General features: G+C 37.0%; 1 protein-coding gene across 1 annotated transcript in view; it reads left to right on the top strand.

Annotated features, from left to right (window-relative positions):
- The window catches only part of CNTNAP4 (contactin associated protein family member 4), a 204,201-nt gene that overhangs the window by 25,685 nt on the left and 157,747 nt on the right, over positions 1–20,769 (top strand). The window contains exon 2 of the mRNA XM_071730885.1: positions 17,543–17,653. Within this exon, the coding sequence (XP_071586986.1) occupies positions 17,543–17,653 (111 nt within the window). The remainder of the gene's footprint in view (positions 1–17,542; positions 17,654–20,769) is intronic.

The following is a 20,769-nucleotide window of genomic DNA, read 5'->3' on the forward strand; positions in this document are numbered from 1 at the left end:
TTTTGGAGTTAGGATTACTACATGAAGATTTATCCAAATGTCTTACAAACATTTTTTCTTCATGTTTAACTCATATTATTATGGTTATTGTTATTGTTATTATTATTGTTGTTGTGGCTAGTGGTGGTGGTGATTTTTTTTGGTAATTGTCACAGTAGCAACAGAAGCTGTAGTAGCAGTAGTAGTAGTAGTATCTGGTTATTCAATGTGAACTTTGCTGATTTTCAGTTTAACAGAAAAAAATGTAAGGAAGTTCAGAGGACCATCCTAAAGGAATGTGGCATCCAGTGAAACTTTCACTGCTTAGCACTGAACTGGCTTGAGTGAATTTGTAAACTTAGTGGGTTATGGGAAGGAACCTGCTTTCCTTTAATATTCTTCCTGGGACTCAGTTGTGCTCTAAAACAGAGCTGGAAACTTTACAGCTGGTAATTTTAGTATGTCTTTTAGTCTTAACTGTTCTTGGATTTTGTCAGTGCCTGCTGGACTTCACACTAAGCATTGATGTTGACAGCAACTAACTGTTGGGGTATGTGTGAAAAATGTAATTTTATTTAAGAGAAACTTCTAAGTAACTCCTAGAGAAAATAATTCCTATACAGAACACTATACAGCATTTAAGCTGTTCATAGGGAATTAAATGATATATAGATAAACCCATGTATACAAGCAGAGCTATCCATTCTGGATCTGTGTGAACAGATGAAATTGCTAGGTTTTGTCCCTGCAAAGTCTGCACTATGAGTTTTTTTATTTGGTGAATCCACCATGGTATTTTATCACTGGTTGTATTGCCATTAGTCATATCAAACATGGAAAGTACATCTCTAACTCAAATGGGATGCAGATACTTAACTCCTCAGAGAACACTAAGTAAACTGTACTTACTGTATAACCAAAAGCTGGAGGATATTCTACTATGTTCTTAGGATGAGGCATAGTAGAAATTCACCAGTACCCCAAACAGGTTAACTGGATAATCACAGGTGGCTTTATGTTCCTCAGTGAACTGATGAGCACAAACTAACCTATACAGTGCAAAATGCGTTTGGGGTAGCATTACTCTAATGTGTTAATAAGAAATCGGAGGGACTTTTACTTCTTTGAAGGAAGGAGCTGTTTATTAGCTAGTACAGTAGAGATGGCAGTCAGCCTAGCAAAGAGACATCCAGATTTTCAAGGAAATGGAACAAATACACTATCTTCCAAATACTTGCTCCAGAGCATGCAAAATGTAACAGTATGTGACTCAGCTGAAGGGATAGGAGGAAAATTGGCACTGAAAAAGGAAGAGAAGCATGTTCTCACAAAACATAATAATGGAGAAGGCAGTGTATCATGCAGTGACATGCAAGATTTGTAAGGAGTGTGTAACATTTCAGTTGTAAGTACTTGTACATGACTTTTTTGTTTTTATTTTACTGGAACCCATATACAATTTATTATAGATAAATACCAAAGTTATGTGGAGGTGCTGTCTTGGTTTAAAATGCTCTCTCCCATGCTTGGAGCAGTTTTCACTTAGAGAAAATAAGTAATCTGCACATTGTTTTGAAATACATGTAGTTTATCATCCTAATAATTTTGTTATTTGGGATTTTTGGGGTTGTTTTGAGACTTTTTAAAAATTTTTCATTACATCTATTTCATGAGGTCAGATTTCATCATGCATGACAGTGAAACTGACAGTCTAGTCCATTGTTTACTATGCATCGTGACATTATTAAGAGTTGTTAAGGATAACTTCTTCAACATGAGACCTGTGTAATGCCATGGGCAAAGTTTTGACAAATACAGTATATGAAAACAACTGAGGAAAGGAAATGATGAATCAATTTCATTTTAGTTTGCAATGAATCAATTTCATTTTAGTTTGCAGCACTGTCTTGCGTAACTTATTTCTTATTTTCCCCTAAGGAAAGATACGCAAATGCTGACCAGTCATATAGGCCTACAAAGTGATTCACAGGCTGGAAAATAAGGTTCACAGAATAAGACTACAGGAATTTAACTTACTAAAGAATCGGAGAGAATTATCCTCATCCATATAAAACTGCTCTTGAAATAATATATCTGTTATACATATAATAAAATGTCTTATGTATATGATAAAATGGGTTTAAACTAGAACACAGGAAGTTCTACCTCAACATGAGGAGAAACTTTTTTACTGGGAGAGTGATGAAGCACTGGAACAGGCTGCCCGGGGAGGCTGTGTAGTCTCTTCTGGAGACTTTCAAAACCTGCCTGGATGTGTTCGTGTGTGGCCTGCCCTAGGTTATTCTGCTTTGGCAGGGGGATCAGACTAGATGATCTCTAGCTGTCCCTTCCAATCCCTAACATTCTATGATTCTATGATCTGATAGTGAGATAGGAGATTTTTCCTTTGTATACAGAATATTTCGAAACAACTCCCAAAGGCTTCAGCTGAAGCTAGATTTAAGATCTTATTTTGCAATCTTATTTCTGAAAAATTAAATTATTTCCCATTACCAATGATATTTAAATTTATAAAATTATGAAAAAAAAAAGGTGGATTTACTGTATTGTATAATACAATTAGGTAATATGTGGATACATGTGAATTATATGCTTTTTGTTCTGTTTGGGTTTTTTCCCTCAGTTTTTGTAATCTGTAAATGGAGTCAATATGATACTGACACTTTTAATCCTGAAACTAATAATAGTATGAGTTTTCTTGTTTCCTCTTTTCCTGCATTGCCATGAAAATCTGAACTATCCTCAGTTTTCTCAGACCCCCTTAGTTTAATTGCTTGTGTCAGATACTTTCCAGCGGAGCAGAAAACTAACACTGTGCCTTTGAAGGTGACAGTCAGAGACCAAGTTACTAACTGGTTTCTCCCCATCTTCGGGGACCAATGTTGACCAATGCAGCAACAGAAGTCACTGTTCCTGTATTACCTGCCAAAAGTGTTTTGATATTACTGTTCCTTCCTCTAAAGGAACTAGAAGGCAAGTGCTTTACAGTTGAAAAGATAACCAGAGCTAGTGAAGTTTCATTAAACAACTGCAAGTTATCTTGTCAGAGTTGCTTTAAAATTATATTACTTTATCTGAGTTGCAAAGACCAATGACTGTCTCAAATCTAGTGTGAGGTATAGTGACCCAGCTGCATTACTCTCCTAATAAGTAGTTGTGTTCTGGAGCTCATGTCCAGGTAGTTACTCGTGAACGATTTCCTCTGCTGTTGAGGGGAAATATTTTGCTATGCCAATATAATGATAGTAATACAAAAGTAAATACTAATAAAAAACACTAAAATCATGAGACTTTTACAGCTTAAGCATTTTTACCTGTAATTTTTTTCCTCCAAATGCCATTTCCTCTCTATCCCCTCAGCCTGTTTAGCAGCAAGTAGAGTTTTGTACTGCAGGTATTTTGGCTCTTAATATATAACCAAATTTATAGATAAGAAAGCATCAAAAATATGCTTAAAAAATATATGGCTTGTAATCTCAGTGTTACTAAATATATGTTATCGTATAGAGTTATATCATGTTTATTGCTGTACAATCTTGATTGGGAATTAGTAGAGGAGCACAGCTAAAGAAAGTGAAGTCAAGAGGGATCAGTGTTGCAGTGTTTTGTCTGTGGAAGGGATCTTGCAGACTCAGACAAATGCTACCCGCTTGTAAGTCTTCCCATGATGAATGAGTAACATGCAGAAAATGCCAGTTCATAAAGTTTTGGTTCTAAACTGAAGTGTAATATCCTTTGATCAGAAAAAGCCATAGTAAAAAAAAAAAAAAAAGTTAGAGATTTATATTTGTTTTGCTTAAGGTTGTTCTGTGTAACCTGATTGTAAAGGTGGCCATCTCAGTGACAGCTGACGGTATTTTCTTCCAACACTCATTTATATTGGTTATTTCACTCTCAAATTTTAAGTGCAAATTTTGCCTCGAATAAAAAGGAAGTGTTCTTTTCTTTTCTAACATTTAAGTATAGGATGTTTGTTTCTTAGTTGAAACCTCAGCCTTTGGAAAAAGTTTAATTTAAGGAAAGAAAGATTAAAACAAACAATCTCTTCCATTTTCTTTGTGAATTCTGCCTGCTTCTATTAGTTAGAGAGAAAGAAAAAATATTTCTCCACTTTTCTGGTAGTAAAGCATTTTAAATACTCTGATTTTTTCATAAATATGTTTTGGAAAAATTAGGAGCTAGCATGAAGACACTGAAGATTAAGTAATACAGTGAGGAAGTGTAAAACATATTAATGAGAAAGGACATTCAATGCTGTTACAAAATTAGTTTTCAGATACTGCACACCTACACAGGAAAGAAAAAGAATTCTGATAATAAAAGTTATCTGTTCCTGATCAGAATTAATCATTTTAATTCTCAATTATAAATAACTTTTTTTTATTCACCTATAATATATAAATTCTGCTTTGTTTCAAGTCTTACCATTTTGCTACCACACATGCTTAAGATATTTTCACCTTACATTACAGAATACATTAGTACTTTACTACTCTTCATAGGACAAAACCACTATGCTTTTCTCATGCAATCATTCTAATTAACATTTAGTATATTTATAACTGTTAAGGTAAGAAAAACTAATTCTGTGTTTCCAAGATCCCCATGAAAACATAATGGCAATGAAAGAAGATAGTTTAATATGAAGTGAAAAATAGCAGTTTGAGTTTTTAAAATTAAGAAAGGACCCATAAGATCTCATAAGTTTCAGATTTTGATGATGGTTCATGCTAGTTCATGCTTCCTATTCATGCTAGTTTTGACTCTTTTAAAATAAGAAATATGCCTTCAAAACAAAACAGACAAGACACTGGCCTATCTAGTGGAAGGTATTCACTTCTATTTTCTTGATTTTCTATGGATGATTTAAAAGCATTACTACATCACATTTGGATAATTAATACATTTTTGAATATGTCCTTAAAATGAATAAGAAAAGTCTAACAGAAAATGATCCATTTCTTCCCATCAGCTCCCAGTTCTAATTTGTCCTATTCTAATATTTTATTGAGTCATATACTCTTTCACCACTGAATTCACACACATAAAATGTAATTGGAACCTATAAAAAATACAGTTTTTACAAGAGCATGTAGTCATAAGACAAGGGGTAATGGCTTTAAACTAGAAGAGAATAGGTTTAGGTTAGACATTAGAAAGGAGTTCTTCACTGTGAGGGTCATGAGACACATAAACAGGTAGCTCATGGAGGGTGTGAATGCCTCATCCCTTGAAGCATTCAAAACCAGGTTAGATGGGGCTTCAAGAAATGTGGTCTAGTGGTAGGTGTCCTTGGCCATGCAGGGAAATTGGAAGTGATCTTTAAGGTCTGTTCTAAAGGGCCTGGGGCTTCCACCACCTCTCTGGGCAACCTGTTCCACAGTCTCACCACCCTCATGGTGAAGAACTTCTTCCTACCACCTAATCTAAATAAATCTACCCTCTTCTAGTTTGAATCCATTCCCCCTACTCTTATCCCTACCTGACACCCTAAAATGTCCCTCACCAGCTTTCTTGTAAGCCCCCTTCAGATACTGAAAGGCTACAGTACGGTCTCCGCAGAGCTTTCTCCTCTTCAGACTGAATAATCCCAACTCTCTCAGTCTGTCTCCATAGGAGAGGTGCTCCAGCCCTCTGATCATCCTCATGGTCCTTCTCTGGACACACTCCAGAACATCCATGTCCCTCCTGTAAAAGGGGCTCCAGACCTGGGTGCAGTACTCCACGTGGGATCTCAGAAGAGCAGAGTAGACAGGGAGAATCACTTCTCTGGACCTGTTGCCCATGGTTCTCTTGATGCAGCCAAAGATCTGGTTGGCTTTCTGGGATGCAAGTGTACACTGACAGATCATGTTGAACTTTTCATCAACCAGCACCCCCAAATCATTTTCCTCAGGGATGCTGTCAATTGCCAAGGCAGCCAACCCAACGCTTTAGGACTGCCCTTGTTAAAACTAAAAGGAAAGTAGACATCACAGGCATTCTTTTCTGAGAGGAACAGGGGGCTCAATATGTCAGCCAGACCAGTCCCACAGGAAAGTCTTTTGCCTCCCAGGGACCTGGGTCAGAGAGGTAACCTGGAAGATTCCAGGTCTGCTACAACCCTCTGATTACTACTCACTACTGGTCAGACAGGTGGGCAGTGATGAGATTACCAAGAGAAGTCCTAAGGCAATAAAAGGGGACTTCAGAACACAGGGCTGAATGGTGTAGGGATCAGGATCACAGGTGATATTTTCCTTAATTCCTTCAGTGGCATGGAATACTGGAACGAACAGGAAAGCACACCTCATCAACACATGGTTTAGAGACTGGTGCCATCAGTTGAATTCTGGGTTCTTTGATCACAGGGATCTTCACATGGCACCAAGCCTGCTGGTAAGAGATGGAGTGGAGCTGTCCACTAAGAGGAAAAGGGGGTTTGTACAGAAGATATCAGGGCTCATTGAGAGGAGTTTAAAATAGGTTTTAAGGGGGAGGGAGATAAAACCAGGCCCACTAGAGCTGAGCCTAGGGGTGGCTTGGCAATATTAGGGGTGAAACCAATAGAGCAGTTCAGGTGCATCTACGCCAATGTATATAGCATGTTAAACAAAGAACAGGAGCTAGAAGCTATTATGCATCAGGACACCTCTGACATAGCAGCCAACACATAAGTCAGGTGGGATGGCTCTCTTGACTGGCATGATGCAATGTATGGCTATAAGCTCAACAGAAGCAACAGACAAGGAAGGAGAGGTGGTGGGGTTAGAGTTTGCGTTAGGGAGTGTCTTGGTTGTATAGGGCTTGATGATAGTGATGATAAGGCTGGGTATTTATGGATGAAGGAGAAGGTAAGTAAGGCAGATATCCTGTTACAGACCACCCAACCAGGATGAAGAGACAGAAGAAGCATTTTAAAAGCTGCTGGCAGAGATCTCACTGTCATTAGCCCTTGTTCTGGTGAGGGATTTCAGCCTATCAGATGTCTGCTGGAAACATAACATTGCAGAGAAGAGACAGGCTAGGAGGTTCCTCAAGTGTATGGAAGATAACTTCATGACACAGCTGGTAATCAAGCTGTTACAAGGCACAATAAGTTTTACAAATAAAGTAACAATAAAGAGAGACAAGGAGAATCTCCATCCTTTATTTGATACTGGGTATGAGAGGGAACTAGCATCAAAGAATGAGGAAAAGGATTAGGTACTTAATGCCTTCTTCCATCTTCATTAGTTAGACCAGTCAACCCCAGGGTATTCAGCCCCCTGAGCAGGAAGCAGCACAACACCTCCATAATTCAGGAGGAATCAATTAATGACTTGCTACAGCACCTGGACACTCACAAATCTGTGGGGCCAGATATGGTCCAACCGAGGGTATTGAGGGAGCTCACCGAGGAGCCTACCAAGGCTCTCTCCATCATTTATAAACCATCTTGATTAACAGGGGAGGTCCAAGATAACTGGAGGCTTGCCAGTGTGATGCTCATCTTCAAGAAGGGCCTGAAAGAGGATATGGGGAACTGCAGGCCTACCAGCCTAACCTTTGTGCCCAGAAAAGTTATGGAGTAGTTCATCTTGAGTGTGATCACATGGCAAATGCAGGACAGTCAGGGAATTAGACTGTGAGGGACAAGCCCCACATGTGCATTCTGGGAAGTGCTGTAAATTCAGCTCCCTGAACAGCTCATCCCTTAACTGTTTAATGAGAAGTGAACAGTCAAGATTAAGCATTTCCTGGGCATCCCTGGCTTTGTGCTGTTCAGATCTCTTCTGGCACAAGCAAAGAGATCACCTAGTATCCTCTCTTCCTATACAGACAAGAAAGATGTCTGCTGTCCCAACTGACCTTTTGATACGCAGGGGTATCCTGCTGAATACTCCAATAAAATGTCAAGACTCAAGCAGGTTACCTGCGGAGATACAGATTGGACCCTCTTGCTTTCTAAGTTCCTTCTCATAGAGGAGCCCAGGTGTGGATGGATCTAACCTTCTAGTGTTAGACATGGCCCTCCGAGAGAGGTCCATGAAAATGAAGAACCATCATGTACACTTTGATCACAGTAAGATGACGCAACACTCAAAATCTGTATTTGACTGTAAGATTTAATTAAAGCTATGGAAGGAATAACTCATAAAAGTTGATAGTTTGATTATTATACATGTTCACGATTTGCAGAAAATGACTCTACAACTTGGAAAATTATAGAGAGGGGTATGTTTATTCAGCACTGGGTGCACGAGGGGATAAATCCTCCAAAATCCATGTGCACCAATCTCACAATTAGGCTTTTGTTATATACACTGAAATTTTACATATTCATTAGATTTTGCAATACGCCTATACATATGCATCACCTACTCCTGCTTCCAAGAGGTCATTTCCATAATCTCCTCCCTCCTGTGCTTGCATAGTGTCTCCTGGTGGGGGTCGTGAGGGTCGTGGGGATGAAGTAAAAATGAAGCAAAAGTCTTTCTCTGGATAAACTTTTCACCTCTTCTTCTCCGGGCATGTGCATTGCTTCAGTCTTCAGCCAGGCCAACAACAGTTCTGTTTCTTATCTCAAGGTTGCTATAGCTATCAGTTTAGCACATATATTTCCCTTGTAAGGTGATGACTACCTAAACTATTTCTTAGCTTCTATTAAACAAGCATTCTGTGTTAGCTTCTATCAGGTCAATATGACCCCTAGACAATTACTAGAAAGCATTTTATATTAACCCTTACATCATTCAAAAACCAATCAACTTGCAGGGTTAACATTTTTCTAAGAGATAGCTGAAAATGGTTAGGAGACCTCAGCCAATCAAAACACTGAAAGCTTCTATGACTCCTATATGCAATTTATATGGAATATGTAGAATTACCTGAAAATATTCTACAAAATGAATGAAGACTTAAAGAAGGAAACAGTAATGATTAAGAACTGTTTCAAGGAGCTCCTAGGGGCATGCATGAAACAGTGCCACTTTCCTAGTTCGTTGTTTTTGAAGTCTTATTTTCAATGGGCAACAGTAGACTGAAGATGAAGAAGTGCTTGGGCTCTCTGAACAAAAATAGCTTACCCCTGGCTGGGAAAAAAAAGGGAAGCATATAGCAGCAGCAGCAATTTTGTAACCTTTGATACCTGTAGTTAGAAGAACTGAAACTAATCTGGTCTATTGTCTGTAAATCTGTCAGCTTGACATCTCCACATTATTCTTACTGTCACTGGTGAAGAGACCATTGCAACTCAGATCATCATAGTGGCCAGTGTGATGTAAGGGTTAATATATAATGCCTCCTAGTAACTGTCTAGGGGTCATATTGATCTAATAGAAGCTAACATAGAATGCCTGTTTAATAGAAACTAAGACATTGTTTGGTTAGTCATCACCTTACAAGGGATATGTATGTGCTAAACTGATAGCTATAGTAACGCTGAGATAAGAAACAGAACCTTTTGTCAGCTTGGCTGAAGACTGAAGAAATGCGCATGTCTGGAGAAGAAGAGGTGAAAAGTTTACCCAGAGAAAGACCTTTGCTTCATTTTTACTTCATCCCCACGATGCTCACCAGGAGACACTATGCAAGCGCAGGAGGGAGGAGATTATGGAAATGACCTGTTGGGACTAATTTTAATACGAAGCAGGAGTAGGTGATGCATAGGTATAGATGTATTGCAAAATCTAATGGATATGCATAACTTCAGTGTATATAACAAAAGCTAGGCATGGGTTTTGTGTGCAAGTTAGGAGGAGAGATCCCCCTTGCACTCGTCGCTGGTATAAAACATACCTGTCTATAAGTTATCAAGTTGTAGAGTCGTCTTCCCTCAGGTCAAGTACCAGCAAAAGGAGAGGGGCACATCTCCTTTTATTTATTCTCTATCTATGAACCTCATTAAATGCAGCAGATCTTTGAAACTAACTACAATCTTGTACATGGACTGAAGACTAAAATACCACAGCTAACAAATGTAAAGATTCTGTTAAATAAAGCAATGTGTTCTTACTCCTAATGTAAATTAGCTACTTTTTGTTGAAAACAATAGACATGCTTGAGGATGCTTGGTCTTTACTGCAGACCTTTTCACAAGAAAAGGAATGCTTTGAAATCGACATGACTGAATCACAGATTTAGTAAATATCTATTGGAGTGTAGTTTCTGTGGCACCTTTTTTTATTTTTTAGTAAGTATTAGTCCTATAGATACAATGACATGTCTCTTATTACAAGAGCCTCACTCCTTTTCATGAAATCTTGATCACAGATACTCAGTGAAGTCTGAATATATTAATGGCATCAAAGTTGGTCCTTTCTAAGCTTGCAGTTTCACCTGCATGGGAAAAATGAAAGTTAATACAATTTTAAGAGATTTCTGGTATTCTTATTTCTTCTATTTTATTCCCATAAGATTACATTTCCAGATTACAGTTTCCTACTTTTCTGTTTATTAGGTATCACAGATTTAGACAGTGGCTACACAGTGACAGATGCTCTCTTTTATGCCCACTGTCCCCCCAGGGCAAAGAAGGGAATAAAGAAAAGAGACTTTAAAGTTAAAAAAAAAAAAACAAACAAAAAAACCAAACATGAGTTGATATAAGGTGACCTGTCTTGGTAGATGCTTCTTCGGGGAGCAGCAGGAAGGCTTTGACCCAGATAGAACACCAGCCAGAGAAACCCCCCAAGGGCTTTTGTGGGAGCCACGTTATACTGAGTACTGTGGGAAGGAAATCTGTGATTGGTCCATTTGCATCACCTGACCCATCCTCTCTTCCTGTAGGTGGGCTCAAGTGCTCCCCATATAACTACCACATCAACAAGTGCCTCAGACAGTTTTTCTGTCCAGCTTCTCTAAAACCAGAACATTAGATATTTATTTTTCCCTGAGGAAGGTAAATTGGTAAAACTTTACTTGGTTTTGTTGTTGCTTGCTGTAACAGCTGGGGCTTTATTTGTGTTAAAATGTTTATTACTTACTAGCCCTCTGTAGTTTCTTTGAGTCTTTCACAGATCTGTGGAACTTAGTAGTTTTTTAGGGTGGTCAACTGTTAAAATATTTTTCCCTTCTTTGCTGCCTATTTCCTGTTTTACAAGAAGTTCAATAGTTTATGAAGAGATTCATCACAATTCTGAAAACTGTAGAATTAAAAAAAATCCAGGCTTGATCAGGTAAGTTGCTGTACTTGAACAAGGCAGACCAGCTAGCTCACTCCTTATCAACAAGCAGAAACAAGAAGTGAAGGGTGATTGTGGCGGGAGGCCCTCTTCAGGAGTTATGGAGGCATCCATTTGCCAGCCTGACCCACTCTTCAGAGTCATCTGTCGTTAACCAGGGGCTTTCATGAGGGATATCACTGAAAGACCACCTAAACTTGTATGTCCTACCAGCTATTATCTACTCCAGCTGTTTCACTTGGGTTCCAGTGACACAGCCATGAAAAGTCTGAAGATTGCAAAGGATTGCAGATCCATGGGAGCAGCGGTGGGAGCAGCGGTGAAGAATTCAGGATTGAAGTTTGCCTTTTCATCAGTCCTCCTGGTCAAAGGGAAGGGGTCTGAAGGGGAAAGTTGCACTGGGAGAATGAATAAATAGTTAAGGAAGTGGTGCCACAGCCAGAGATTTGGCTTCCTACACCATGGGACTCTCTTCAAGAAACTTGGTCTCCTAGGGGCTGATAGGTCTCATCTTACAGAAAAAAACCCAGAGCATCTGTGGAAATAGTCTTGCCAATCTTAAAGAGGGGTTTAGGCAAGAGTTCCTGGGTGAGGTGATCATCAGTCCATCCCTCTGCCACCACTTTGAGCCCAGTGCCAGTAACAGTTGTTCTGGGCTTTTAAAGGGTTCACAGGCCAGCAGGAGAACACCTGAAATAAAGGAAAATAGAATTCCAGGGGCTGAGGCATCTTCCATGCTAAACTTAAAAGTGCCAAACTTAAAAGCTTCTATGCAAATGCATGCAGCATGGGAAATAAGCAGGAGTTACAAACATGTTCATGTCTGCAGGGCTATCATGTTATGGTCTTGAGGTTAATAGGTGGAATCATTTTCATTTTAACAAAAAGTGAAATTGTAGTATGTTAATTTGTGTATGCTCTTTTACTGGGATATTTTAGTTTTAATTAATGTATGTCTTGAACGAAGTGAATGTGTCAGTGCATTACGTGTACTTTTTAGATAATTATGACCAGAATCCTTATTGCTTGTAAACTTGTAATAACCAAGCACTGAACTCTGACATTCATTTATACAGAATATATTTGCACTCAAATTGAAATGCATGAAAATCCTTAAATATTGTGTATATTTATAAACCAAGCTGAAAACTTAGATGACTACCATCAACCTGACTGCTATATTCAAATTAAAATCAGGGCCATACCTGCTTTATGTTGAAAAGAAATGAAATGTTTGTTCCTGTAAATAATATTGTGGATTTTTCAATATAAGGAAGTGAAAATACACACTTCTACCTCCTGAAAAAATAAATCTTAGGTTGTCCCAGTATTCTACTATGAATTTGTAGAATATGGAGGAGAAATGATAGGCATAATTTGTACATGCAACACTTGGCATTTTATTCTTATAAAATGCCTAAGCTGCTTTATAAATTTTATTAAATTTGCACTTGAATTATGGTGTATGGAGAGGAATGCCTTATATAACCTGAATAACTTCTTTATTTTGTGGATGAAGCATGTAATATATATTTGTTTATATATCCTTTCCCCTTCTATATATCCTTTTTTTCCCCCTGTATATCCTTTCACCTTCTTGCTTTTTTTTTTTTTTTCTCTTAAGCTTCACTTCAGCTTACAGCTTTTCACCTCTTATTCCCAGAGGCCTTTCTTTCCTATCGAATACTGCTCATCTCAGAGTTTTTAAACTGTTACATCTTATGTCAGTTTACTGCATTAGCCATTCCTATCATTTCACTAATATTCCTCATTCTTTTCATTGGATAGTTGCAATATGATGACTCTGTAGGCCTGAACTTGATTTTGTTTGCCAAAATGTCTTTGTTAGAATGACACAGTTAAGTATATGATTTTCCTTCACAAAGACTTATTTGATACTAGATTTTTGTTTATATTACAGAAATTTATGTTTGCATTTTCATATCCTTAGCTATTGAATAAAAAACTAGTTTTATCACAAGAATCTAATAAAAGCTGTGATACATTTCTTTCAATTAAAATTCTTTCTTTTAAAACTCATATTAGAGTAGACCTATTTAATTATTTATTTAGCGTGGCGGAACTACAAGTAATATCCCTAGAAATCCATAGCTCATCTTCAGCAGTGAGATCTCTTCTCTACAGAGGAAGAGCATCCAAAAAAAATGACAAGGTGACCAGTAGTATGTAGAAAGCACAGAATTCAGACAGCTTCATTGTAGAGTACATCTTCCACTGTAAGTGAAACTGTATAGAGTTGTTGTGGTGGGCAGATTATGTTTTCATTGCTTTTACTAAATTTTAGAGAAAAGTTGATACTGGCCATCTGGTTTCTGCCAATTTGTACAAAATATTTTGAGTTTAATTCTTACTAGATTATGAGTTAGATTGCACAGTGAAAGCTGCAGCAAGAGTGTGTTAAAAGCAGCATGCACTAAACAATAAGAAATATGTTGAAATGAAGAGATTTTCATGAGACAACGAATGCGTAGCAGCTGTTGTAAAATATATATGTAATTATTCAGACTATTCAGATAGCTGGCTCATTTCTCCTTAATCACTGTTGTGTAATGGCAAAAAAAAATTCTTGCACTGTTGGATTTTGCATTACATCTTGTATATTTTAAACTTTTTATGAGCCTTTCTAGTATAAGTTGAGATATACATAAATTATTACAAGATAAATACTAAATAGATACTCAATGAGTTCTTCTGGGAATATTTCAAGCATATCAGGAGCATAATACCTCTCTTGCCCATGGCAAGCTGTGGAATGACATGCTAAAGTCAGAGAGGTCAATGAGGACCCTCAGTATATTACTCTGAGTTGTGTTGGTTACAGTGGAGCACAGTTGGATTCTTACAAAGATGAGACAGGGGATTCTGAGTTAATTGGAACCAACGGTGAAATTCCTCAAAGGAATTAATTGGTGTTCCTCTAAGAAGATGAGATGACTAATAACCCAGCTGAAGTGCTTCTTCACCAGTACATGGTGCATGGTGCATGGGCAACAAACTAGAGGAGTTAGAAACCACTGAACCACTAGATGCTACAAGCTAGTAACCATTACTGAAACTCCATGACTGGAATGCACCTATTGATAACTACAGGCTGTTCAGAAGGGACATGTGAGGAAGAAGGGGACCAGGCATTGCCTTTTACATCAAGAAATGGACAGAGTGTGAAGATCTGTCTCTCAAGAACATCCGTGGGCAGGCTGAAAGCTTACAAGTATTAATTAGAGACCAAAGCTAAAAAATGAACTCTGTAGTTGGTGTCATTCAGTCAAAGGGGACCTAATGATGAAGCCTTCTTACTCCAGACACAGGAGGCATTGTGTTCATAGGCTCTTGTCCTGTTGGGGAACCTCCACCACTCTGGAACTTTCTAACACAATGAGCTGTAATGCAATCCAAGAGACTCATCACTCTCACAGTCAATAATTTCTTCTAAAAATCTAACATAAATCTCTCTTGTAGTTTAAAGCCATTTCCTCTTGTCCTATCATTATGTGCACATGTGAAAAGCCCCTTCCATATTTTCTGTAGGCCCTTTCAAGTACTGGAAGGCTGCTCTAAGGTCTTCCCAGAGCCTTCTCTTCTCCAGGCTCTAACAACCCCAACTCTCTCAGCCTGTCTTCTTAGAAGAGGTGCTCAGGTCTTCTAATCATCTTCATGGCTTTCAACTGGACTTCCTCCAATAGCTCTTGTCCTTCTTATGTTAGGGTGCTCCAGAACTGAATACATTACTCCAGGTGGGGTCTCATGAGAGTGGAGTAGAGGGGCAGACTCACCTGCCTTGTCCTGAAGGTGTCCTGTTCATGTTCTTTTTGATGTAGCCCAGGATACAGTTTACTTTCTTGCCTATGAGAGCACATATTCATCTCATGCACAGCTTTTCATCCACCAGTACCTCCAAGTAATGTAACAATGCTGGGGATCACCTCAACCCAAGTGGAGGACTTTGCATTTGCCATTATTGAACCCCAAGAAGTTCACATGTACACACTTACTGAGCTTGTCCAGGTCCTTCTGGATGGCATTCTGTCTTTCAGACATGTGAACACAGCTTGAGACATCTTCAGACTTGCTGAGGGTTCAAGGAACGTAATGATGTAGGGAGGGCTAATGGTTTTAAACTAAAAGAGGGTAGATTCTGGCTCAATATAAGCAATGTAATGAAGAGGTTTTTTGTTTTGGTTTTGGATTGGTTTGGTTTGGTTTTGGTTTTGGTTTTTTACAATGAGGGTGCTGAAATAGTGGAACAGGATGCCCAGAGGCATGGTAGATGTCTCATCTCTGAAAATGTTCAAGGTCAGGTTGGATGGAACTTTGAGAAAGCTGAAGAAGTTGCTGTTTACTGTGGAGGAACTGGGTTAGAAAACTCTCAAAGATCCTTTCCAACCTAAAAAAAAATGTGGTTCTATGATTCTAGATCAGGTACATGTTTTTGGGGGAAAATACTTTGCTGTTTTTTCCTCTTAATTTTTATCTTCATATTTAGGCTAAAAATATAGGCAGTCAGAGTAGAAAAAGGATTAGTGGCTTCCTTGCATTAGCAGTGTTAAGTAGCTTTCTATGAAGAACATTATTTTTATTCCTTTCTCTTTCTGGTGCAGTTTATTACAAGTAAGTTCTTTGTGTTTTCCATTCTGTAAAGAAACATTTCACTAATTTCATCATTTTCTAAGAGTTATCAGTGCAATTCATTTGCTCATAAGATTAAATCTTTTTTCTCTTCATGCTTTTTCTTCTCTGCTTACTAGCTGGACAGTTTGTCCCAACTAGAACAGCCTTTTTCAACATTATAAATCTAATTGGTAGATAACGCAGTGAAAAATGACCTGCAATTCGACAATAAATGGTCATTATAAAATTCTGGGGTTTGTATTATAGAAAGCTAGAGAAGGAAATAAGCTTATGAAGGTAAATAATTATTTTGTTTGCTCCTTTCATATGAGTCAGGTACTTCAGTTTTGGTAGAAGTATGTGCACCTATCAAGAACAGCTACTATATCATCTTGTATGTAGTTGTTGGATATTATCTTGAGGATTTGAGAGAACTTTTAACTGTAGCATTCATGAGATCATCAGATCTTCTCTTAGGAAGAGTTTTGCTTAAAGAACCAACTGAACGAACTTTAAAAAAAAATATTTTTGAAGGTGATGGATAAAATCCCCTTGAGACATTCATATAAGTCTTACTTGCCAATCCACAATTATTCAACAGAAACATTTAATTATACGTGAGTCAGGAAGATTTTGCATTAATTAACATTCATGATTTTGAGAGTGGAAATCCACTAAACAAACAGTCTGGTTAGAAGAAAGATTCACACATGACTTGTCACATAAGAGTTGCATTCAGAAAATGTGTTTGTCATGAAAGACAAATATTTTTTTGTCCAAGAAGAACCATTTTATAAAGACTAAGAATTTACCTAATTTCCTCTCAAGTTTTTAAACAACAGATGCCAGCACAGTATAGCTAGGAAAAGACTTACTAATGCTTTTTCTGGTTTTTTAAAGTCAGTCTTCTTTCAGCTAAAACTAGAACACATATTGATTCTCAATTTATATTTTGCAAATTTAAATGAAGAATGAACACATGTTCTGTATTGCAATTGAGTTGGAGAGGCATTTAACATCCAAAACATTGATTAGCAGTTGCTTGCTTATGCACCATTGGTTGTAAGCTACAGTTAAGTTGTCTTTTTTCTGAAACACTTGGGTTTCATTCTGTATGATGTTCCGACTTGCATACTAATAACTGGGATAATGATTTTGTGCTGTATCTTTATAAAGAAGCATACCATTGACAAAGTGAAAGATTTTCCACTTTGTCATTCTTGCAGTGCTGAAAAGGGATGAGATTAACTTTATTTCCTTCAGACTATTGTTTTTGTGTTTCTTTAAAAAAATATCTATGTTTACTGTGATAGCACATTAAATAGGGTTGCACAGAAATGTGCTATCATCAGGTGTAAAGAAAATAAAGAGCACATACTGAGGTTGTATCTACATGCTGCAACCAGGACTACAAACCAGCAGCTGCTGAACAGGATTTTAAGTGATCTGTGAAACATTTATCAGAATAATCTCAGAAGTTAGGTTAGAGGAGGGAAAGAATCACCAGATGCATAACATAATAAATTAATAAATAAAATAATAAATTATAACTTGGAAATTTCATGAAATACTGGGATAGAAGAGGGGGGAAATGCTCCTCAGTTTCCATATTTATCATGCAGCAACAAAAAATATTTTGAGACTTGCTGCTTTAAAATACATTATTGATCAGATGTTTTTCTAGTATTCTCTTAATTTTCTCTTTCAGTTACAGTTACAGTGGGTGGTGGTCATTGTATTAACCTGAACATGATATTTTTCTCTGGCAGATAATTGTGATGATCAGCTGATTTCTGCTTTGTCTCAGTCATCATTCAGCAGTTCATCAGAGCTGTCTACCAGTCACAGTCCTGGATTTGCAAGGCTTAATCGAAGAGAAGGTGAGTGTATTTTATTCGGTGATTGACATTATTTTTTCACAAGGGTTTTCCTTTTAAGCATTTTTGTACCTGTGGTTACGGTCCAGTTTATTTTTTGTTTTGGATCCACAAAACAAAGTCCAACTATAGAAGGGTCGGGTGCAAGCAGACTTTTTTTTTGACACAAGCAAGATGATAGAGCCAGGGAAAAGAGGGAGAGAGGAAAAGAAGATATAAGAGAGAGAGAAATATGAGACAAATGGGAGAGAAAAGGGTAAGAAAGTGGGAAGAAAGAATGAGATAGAGTGAGAGAGAGAGAGTGTATATGTCAGAAGATCTGAAGATCACCCATTGTAGCTGAAATTTAGTGGTAACTCAAATTTTGTGAAGGGTTTTTTGGATGGAACATGGCAAGTCATTATGCATACATGATTATAAACAATTGGGTAAGAAATTATTGTTAAACTGATGATCTCATGGAAGCAATAAATACGTCATTACAGTTTCAAAATAAATTGTCTGAAAACTGAATGCGTCTTCTTTTAATATAGACAATTATCAGGTTTAAATACAACCAAATAATTTATTCAAACAAAGTATTTGAGTGTGATTGAGGCCTTCTAATATTCAATTTAGAGAAGAAGATTTTAGTCCTGGACCGGTAATATACTTGCTGTTCTTAACACAGCAAGGTCAGGGAAAACTGAAAACAAGTTGGGAAAAAGTACAGTGTTTTCCCACAGATTACTAAGGAATTGAATTGCTAACATTCATCAGTTAAGAAATAAAACAAGTATGCACATAAACTTACACTTTTTAAATTGGCAAATCCAATCCAAATTAAAATGGATTAAGATCTATCTGGTTGATATCTAAAAGCATTTACATAACATCACTATATAGAGCTGTTTCCCCAGGATTTCAGAGGAAACTCCAAGACTAACTGTTTGATACTTTTTGCCTCTTATATAGAAGTAAACAGATAATTTATGATTAAATGCATAAATGGTGTGAGGATTGGTGAAACCTTTAATAATCATGGCAAATCAATACGCAAAGATCTAAAAATTTATATATTGAAATAAGCACTGTAACAGGGTGAGTTATAAAGTCTTTAAAATAAAGAACTGAGGTCATATTTATCAAATAGGAAATGGATTGTACAATGTTTTGTTTCTGAAATTAATCTGGAATTTGTGATGAATTAGCAAATCACCCTTGTATTTCTAGCATTTTCTCTAGTAAAAACAATCAAACAAAAACAAATAAATAAATAAACAGAAGAAAGGCATTCTTGACTGCCCCGGTAGCAATGTATTTCCCCACTGAACTGTGTTTTGTAAAATGCTAGATACTGAGAAGATTGTTGACAAACTAGGCTGGTTTTCTATGCTGGTTCCACTACTGTGAACAGATGATGCAAAATATCGTTTAGGGAAAATGACTTTTTTTCTTATATGGCTAAAAGAAGCAAAGAGAGAGAGGAAAAAAAAAAAAAAAGAACAAAAAAGAAAACAAAAAACAACAGCAAAACCAACCAAGAACAACAACAACAAAACCAAAACTGAAATGAACAAAGAAGAGAACAAAGAACAGCCTGCAAAAGGCTTTAAAAAGCCAACTGGGAAAAAAAGTATTTAAGGATTTGTATGTCTTAAAAGTAGGCATGCGTCCTAAAGAAGAGTTCTCAGTTCTTCTTGTTTGTTTGTTTGTTTCTTAATAGACACATGCTTCTTTATGGGGCAAAAATGAGCATCCAAGAGAAGAGGAAAAAAAGGCCAGCATTCAGAGCATGACAATTGGGCTAATGATAACAACCATAAGAACCATTATTTAACCTGGGCTTGGAAGGATGGATGTGCCTCTGTCCAGTGTTTGGCAATAATTTTCATTAGGAGTAGTAAGATGCAGTTTGGCATTGTGTTCAGTTTTCTACCTCTGCAAATACAGAAAGTTTCATGACATGTTATCTCCCGTCCATGTTCTGTAGAAGAGCCCCTTGGCAGACAGGAAGACAATTGTGCTATTGTTGGGATCAGGGCCTTCTGCTTTTGACTTCAGTCGGGTAAACATTTCAGGCTACACCAAGTTCTCTCAGCCACCATTAGAGTCCCACTGGAAAAGATTTAATGGGACTGTGAACCAAGAATTAACCCTATTTTAACACATATACACATAATGGATATCCTTTGTCTTTTTCAACTAATTTTAGCCTAACATTTCACTGATTATCAAATAGAAGTTATCGCACTGCTTTTTTTTTTTCATATGAAGAAAATATAAAAGATAATTTATTCGATATTATACTACTGTAAGTTCTGTCTTTGTTTTGTTGTTCGGTTGGTTTGGGGGTTTTTTGGGAACTTGTACTAAGTAGGTCAAAATGTAGTTAAAATTAACATCATGGGTGCAATTAAAGAAAAAGTATTTTTCACAGCAAGAAAAAAGGTTTATTTTTCTTCAGTTATTTTTTTTCTTTAAAAAATAACCTACATAATCTAATGCTAAAAAATAGAATTAAAAAAAGCAAACAAATTAAAAAATTTAATAGCGACTAGGTTTTTTACTTGCCATAAGATAATTAGAAAGAGCTTAGCCCCTCCATTTCATTAGTATGCAAATAAAATTCATTATGACTGAAATTTTGCTTTTGCTCAAGCAATAAGAGAATGAAACTAGAATTAAAAAGATCCAATTTCATGGTAATCATTGTACTTTTATAAATTAGCAGCAAATGTAAATTGAGCCAACTAACATCATGACTTAGATTTTTATGATTTATCTGACTTCAATAGGTGTGGCAGAAAAAAGCCAAAAGTGAAAACCTAATTCTTCTGTTTTTAAACTAAATGAAGTAAGCAGTGCCTAAGTGTTTTGCTCATGAAAGAACGGATGATGATTACTACTGTATCATCAGTGAGATTTCTGTACAGCTCAGTTTTTATACTAGAAATTGTTGAATTTTTCCTAATGCAATAATTAATGCTTTTAGTGAGGATGTTGCCAGCAATTTCTCAGCACGTTTATTACAAAGTTATTTTTAGTACCTTTGTACATCTTCACTTTTTCTATAGAAAATGTTTTTAGCACCTGTTTGAAAGACCTTAAAGAAAATATATTGACAATTATGAAAATTG

Source organism: Heliangelus exortis, chromosome Z, assembly GCF_036169615.1.
Source record: "Heliangelus exortis chromosome Z, bHelExo1.hap1, whole genome shotgun sequence".
Classification (NCBI taxonomy): Eukaryota; Metazoa; Chordata; class Aves; order Apodiformes; family Trochilidae; genus Heliangelus; species Heliangelus exortis.